The sequence below is a fragment of the Caretta caretta genome, chromosome 6 (genome assembly GCF_965140235.1).
Source record: "Caretta caretta isolate rCarCar2 chromosome 6, rCarCar1.hap1, whole genome shotgun sequence".
Lineage (NCBI taxonomy): Eukaryota > Metazoa > Chordata > Testudines > Cheloniidae > Caretta > Caretta caretta.
In genome coordinates, this window is record NC_134211.1 from 84,516,517 (window position 1) to 84,522,679 (window position 6,163).

Here is a 6,163-nt window from a genome sequence, read left to right on the forward strand (position 1 = left end):
TGTATTTGTTGGGATTTTGAGTCTACTATATACCTTAGCTAGTTTAAAAAATATATATATCCTTTAATATTCCATTTTGAAGAAGCCACAGACATCTTTCTAAGACTATTCACACCACCAGTGACATTAAGTAGCAGAGGAGAATGTAAATTTAAATGCAAATACTTATTTAAATTCCTAAGTAAAATGGAATTTCAATTAAAATTTAACATCTTAATTTTAAATTGTTTTGATGTCTAATGAAGTTGTTTGTACAAACTGATTTGTTTACAATATAAAGGTATTTTGTGACATAGTATATGGTGTTCCAATGAACGGAGATTAAAAATACATTTTTAATCTCAGTTCATCACAGTACCATATATTAAGCACACATTTGATTCTAATATTAACTAGGCTCTGCACACAAGGTGTATAATTGGAAAAAGACTGAGAAATCAAGAAAGATCATTGTAGACAACTCCCATGCATATCAGTTATTTTTCAACTTTAGTAAAAGATACTTGAGTTTTGAAATACAAAAAACAAAATTAATTAACACATTTAACAAGTCAGTGGACAGCATGCTTTGTTAAACTGCAATGTAGCAGAATTTAGCCTACATAAAATAGGTATCAAAATGAAATCTGTAAATTTTAGGGACAGCTGGAAGCCTGAAATAAAGTCTTAAAAGGTGCACAGGACAAGAGATCCAGACAACAACACTGCTAGGTTATTCAGTTTACAAAGGTGTTTGCCATTAACTGCTCTGCTTTTTAGAGGCTTAAGGACCGAAAATAAAAACTCAACATTTAAAACTTCATAGTTCTACTCTGACTTTTTAAAATAAGGTAATGATAAAAGTATTTCTTCTAGTAGCATGTATATTTCAGCTGTGATTGGCTGCCTAATAGAGTTCCTTTATGCATACGAGTAAAATCATGTCCAGTTTTGCCATTTGTGGATAACGATGACAAGATACAAAAGCATGCGTTAGCCATAAATAGCTCTGGCTAAGGGAGGATTGCTCACACTGAGCAGATCAAATTCTCTATAAGGAGAGCAGTATTTGGCCTTTAGCCAAACCATGTCCCTGATGCAAGAGTTAGTAGTGGAAAACACTTTCCAATTCTTTTTGCACAAAAATTAACAAGTTGAACCATTCGTTTAGAATTTCTTAGACGGAGGCGGTGTTCCTCCAGCATTTGTAGAAACAAAGAAGATTTAACTATTCAAACCCTATAACTCACTTGTGTGAAGGTAAGCTCTTCCTGCCATTACACATCAGATTGGAAACAAATGTTACAACCATACATTTCTGGCATATAGAACTTTAGGAGAATTCAGGTAAAGAAATATGTTGCCCGGGTAACAAATTCCTACATTGTAAACTTCAGATACAAACGAGTTATGGATTGAATGCTCCCTAATAATGGCAGCTTATTTACTTAAATGGTTATAAACTGGGAAGAGGTCCTTTATCCAATCAACAGAATAGAACAGTTAAATTACTGTAAAGCAATGTCTAAATTATGACTAGGGCAGAAAAACTATTACTGAAGTTGAGATTAATGATTGTTTACCTTTATAATACTTTCCATAGAAGTTAAGTTATTCAAAATATGCTTAATTTAAACATACTTCAAACTATATTTTCCAATGAAAACAAGGCAACATTCTGTAATAAGCCACAAGTTTTATTGCAACGTGGCCAGGTTTTTTTTTTTTTTGATTTCAAAACAGTGTTCCATTTAAGGCTCTTTTTATACAGAAACTGCCATCATGACTGATGTTTTACAAAACAACTTTAGTGTTGCAAGACTCACATGGTAAACATAACTCCTACTCCTGTTCAGTAGTGTACATTCAATGGAAAACGAAAGGCATCAGAACAGCTACTTCATTTTATAAAGATATGCATGTAACAGGAATGAAAACCAAGGTACTACAATTGTTTGATGACACAGTTACAGCAACTTAATTGGCATTTCTTTGGGGGGAGGGGAAGAAAAAAAAATCAAACATATTACAAAAAAGTGCTTTAAATGCATAGTGTTGTGTGCTGCCATGTCACAAAAATAGGCTTGTCAAGGCAGGTGAGGTGTATGAATGCACAAGAGCCTCATGGAACTGCAATCAAGTGCAACTGTAAGTATACTGAATAGAGTCTACCATCTGACCAGTGAATAATGCTTTCAAGGCATTCACTTAGCTTACCCTTTGCTGTTTGCTAGACTATTCACATTAACTATCACATTCATTGTACAGGTTGCAAGGAATGCATGCAACGTCAGTTCTGGCTAAGAGTATGACATGAAGGCATTCCTTGGGGTCTACATAAAACTACCAGGATTAAAGAATCAAATGGCAATCACCGGTAGACAGTTTAATTTAATGACATCTCCTTCAGGTCTGTAGAAAGGTGAATGGGGGGGAGGGGAGGAGGAGTTATACTATTCCAATTGAATGAGCTGCAGAAATGGAAGCTCCTTAGATCCAGATGGCACTTGTATGTCTTTCTATAAGGGTTTTCCTTCAAGTGAAACTACCACATTGCCTCCCAATTTCTCTGCGAGTGTTGAACGGTCCTTAATATCATCCAAACCATTTACTTGCCACTCATGTTTAATACCTGAAAGACAAATGGATAAAAATATATTTGTTCAGTTCCTCAATGCTGAGAAGAACTGTAACTGCTATGTGGAATATCAGATGCCTGTACCTGTAAATTTCTTTTTAATGGCATCTTTAGAGCTTGCGTAGATCATCTTGCTTTTTAAAGGTGCACTTTCCGGAGCCCTGTAAAGGCAAAAAGTAATTATTTAACCCACTAATATTAGAAGGAAAATGTAAAGATTTTCAGTTTTAATAGCAAGTTGATTTCACACACCAGAATATAAATACCAGGTCTTCTTTCTTAGACTCCTTTGTCTCGTATGTGGCATCATACAAAGCATATCGGCAATCATTCAACGGTAACAACTTCACAAAGGCTGTGTAGGGGTCTTCCACAGTATCGCCAATATCACCAACTAATATCTGCTTTGTTTCCTCTACAATTATCTGTTTTTTGTCATCACTTAAGCAGAAAAGAACTGCTTTCTTTCTTTTTTTAATCTCTTCTGGGGTTGAAGATTTCCTTACTTTCATGTCATTAAAAACCTTTATAACTTCGTCATTCACTGTTACTCCAGAAGCCTGTAAATGAGATGAAGGGAATAATTATTTAAATGCAGAACGACTAACATTGACTATGGGGAAGATATTACCTGACACTAAATAAAGAGAAATCTACTCTATAATTTAAGAACAAAAATTTTACACTAAAACCTGAACACTCTAGAACCATAATGATGTCAGTGGGGTTGTATTAGGTAAAAAACTGTACAAAATTTTTTCCTAATTTATTCATTATTTTATCTCAGCATCGTCTCCTTTTCAGTTATTGATCCTAAATAACTGGGTTTCCATTGCACATATCAACCAATTATCTATTAGTTTATCATATATTTGGCTCAGCCAGGGGTGGGGTTTTTTGTTTGTTTTGTGGGGTTTTTTTAGTTGGAACAAATGTTATACCAGCAGTTCATATCCAGTAGTGTCATGATTCTAGTTTTGTTGAGTGATGTAAGGCTCTAGAAGCAGTAGAAATGCCTTCTGAGTTGTGTCAACTGCAATGTTATGTTTTTAAAACTCCTTTCTTTTACTTAATGCTGATGCACTAACAAAAAAAAAAAAAAAAGCTACTGCAGTTTCTACATGAGGAAAGTACAAATTGTACAACACACTACAGTAGTTCCAAACCATTCAGAACCCTAACGTAAAACAGTAAGGAAACAATATACTGAGAGAGCTGACAGCAAACTCACTACAACAATTTTAGCTTGTTACTTATAAGCTAGCTAAACACATCCATATGGCCCTTGTTTTCAGTTCATTACATTCTTTATTAAAAGACAGCAATTTCCAAGGTACAGCATGCTGTTTTCAAGAAACCAGGTAAATAACACATTAAAAAAATAACAAGCCTGCCCCTTTTGGAATATAATCTATACCTTTTCCTAGTTTAGTTATAGGAAATACATTTTATTTGAAGAAATGAAGGTTTTACTAGCCCATCTCCACTATTAAACTCGGATTTGCTTGCAAAAGTCTTATTAGAAAGATGGTTATGTAAACCTTAAAAAAAAGCTTAACTGCTAGTGCATTGACAGCTTAGACTGCTCACTCCCAATTCCCCCTCTGAAAGAGGAAACAATGCAGCTCCATTGCCCTCTCTTCCCCACTGGAAAGCGATGCAGGTTTCTGGGGGAACTGCAGCTAGTGAAGTCAGTCCGACAGGGCTGACTGCTCCCTGAACGCACCCTGCCCACTTTAAAGTCGGGTTTAGCCCACGAAAGCTTATGCCCTGATAAATGTGTTAGTCTCTAAGGAGCCACAAGTCCTCCTCGTTGTTTTTAAATAATCTGTTCCTCAGCCCCCTGCCCCGCCACATGATATTTGGCAGCACAAACTCCCCCTGCGGTGGGGAAATCAAGCAGGCAGGGCCGGGGCCCGAGGCTCTGCAGCAGCAGCGTCAACCCCGCGTCCTCCACGGGGAGAGACGCACTGAGCCAGAGGCGATGAGCCTCAACCCCCCTCCCGCAATCGCCCCCACAAACCTCCCACCCGCAGCGCGCCCGGCAGGCAGACCCCCGCCCCGGGGGGACCCTGCCCCCGCGATCACCTCGGCTCCCACAGCCGTTCGCCCCCGGCTCACCGGAGGGGTCCGCCCGCCGTGGTGAGCTCAGGCTGGGATCAGCCCTCCCCTCACGCACCACCCCACTCGTCCGCAGCGGCCAGGCGGCAGCCCCCGCCAGCCTCCCGGGCCGAGCCCCGCAGCCTCCCCCCGCTAAAATTAGATTAAAATGGCCGCTGAAGGCTTCGGGGCCTGAACACCGGCCCGGACCCGCTCAGCCCCTCACCGCGCCGGGCCTCCCGCCCTCCGCGGGCCCTGGGCGCCGCACTGCCCCGAGCACGCCCCGCCCTTACCATGGTGCCGGGTCCCTGTGGCGACGGCGGCTGCCTGCAACGCTGGGATGCTGCTCGCACGGAGCGCGCGGGGGGCTGGGGCGAGGTGGGCGGGGGGACGAGTCACATGGGCGCCGCGGCCGCCGCCTTCACCACCACGTGCCGCGGCGACCCTCCCAGCCCGCTCCGCAAGGGGGGAGGGGGATGGGCCCCTGCCTCGGCGCGCGGCCGGAGCCGGGGGGCAGCGCCTGTGCTACGCCAGCCCCGCCCCGCCTCGCCTCGCGGCCCTCGCCGGCGTATTGACCTCTCAGCCCAGCCCTCCAGTACCCCGCCGGGCATCCCTACGCCGAACTACCCGGGCCCCTGAGGGGGCACCGCCATACCCCCCTCCCAGCCCGGGGTCCTCAGGAGAGCATTCATCTACCTGGGGCACACCCCACATCCATCTGCCCGGGGCCCCCCTCACACCCACCAGGCTGCCCTCAACTGTTGCCTCCCCCACCGGACTGTTGGACGGGGGTGATATCACACATCCCTTTCCCCGCCCCGCGGGAGGTGCCCCCTCCACATCTTCCATACGGATCTTGTGATCCCCAACCCCCTTCTAGGGGTATTATCGCCCCCCCCCCCGACTCTGCGCCACGACTCTGCGCCTTTCACAAACATCCCCTGCGGACGCGCGTGTGTGTGCGCGGAGTCCCTCTTAGCTGGCAGGCACAGAGGGGAAATCAGAGCCTTCCCTTTAGCAATGATGCGTAGGTGAATGCATTTGAAGGCTCTCAGCACGGGACTTTGCAAACGCTAAATAACCCCGAGAGCCCACTGGTGGGGTAGCGGGATACATAAGATGTTCTGTTCCGGTTGCTGGAGAGCGCTTGCTGTATCATCGTCCTCCTCCCTCCCCTTCTGCTGTCCCTGCAGTGCTGTTGGAGCCAGAAGTTTGGATCTCGGGGTCCCATTGCTACCTGAAAAGTTCCGAGTAAAGTAGGTTGGACATTTGACAAAAATGGAAATTAACTTTTTCAGCGTTTTTCATTCTTTTTTTTTTTCCGGGTAACTTCCTCCTGCGGAGTTGGGAATAACCACTGTAGGGTGAGTGGAAAGTTCTAGCTGGCCTTGAGTCTGTTACTAGTTAAAGGTAAAAGGAGTGGTGTTCAGTTGGATTTTAATTCCT

General features: G+C 43.7%; 1 protein-coding gene across 3 annotated transcripts; it reads right to left on the bottom strand.

The window, feature by feature from the left end:
* Nucleotides 1-1,655: 1,655 nt before the first annotated feature.
* CFL2 (cofilin 2) lies at nt 1,656-5,123 on the bottom strand. 3 transcript variants are annotated; one of them, XM_048852315.2, is made up of 4 exons: nt 5,011-5,123; nt 2,870-3,177; nt 2,702-2,778; nt 1,656-2,611 (listed from the first exon to the last, which is right to left on the bottom strand). In XM_048852315.2, the coding sequence occupies exons 1-4, from the start codon at nt 5,011-5,013 to the stop codon at nt 2,499-2,501; spliced, it is 501 nt and encodes a 166-aa protein (XP_048708272.1). In that variant the 5' UTR covers nt 5,014-5,123; the 3' UTR covers nt 1,656-2,498. The 3 variants fall into 3 exon arrangements, with proteins under 3 accessions (XP_048708272.1, XP_074985856.1, XP_048708273.1); XM_075129755.1 differs by lacking the exon at nt 5,011-5,123 and adding an exon at nt 4,944-4,963; XM_048852316.2 differs by lacking the exon at nt 5,011-5,123 and adding an exon at nt 4,739-4,837.
* Between the last annotated feature and the right edge of the window lie 1,040 nt (nt 5,124-6,163).

Bases quoted from the DNA above. Each gene is read 5' to 3' on its own strand.
- CFL2 (XM_048852315.2), bottom strand. The intron at 2,779-2,869 runs GTGTGTGAAATC...TTGCCTTTACAG, and splicing joins GACCTGGTATTTATATTCTG to GGCTCCGGAAAGTGCACCTT. The intron at 2,612-2,701 runs GTACAGGCATCT...TTTGTCTTTCAG, and splicing joins CATTAAAAAGAAATTTACAG to GTATTAAACATGAGTGGCAA.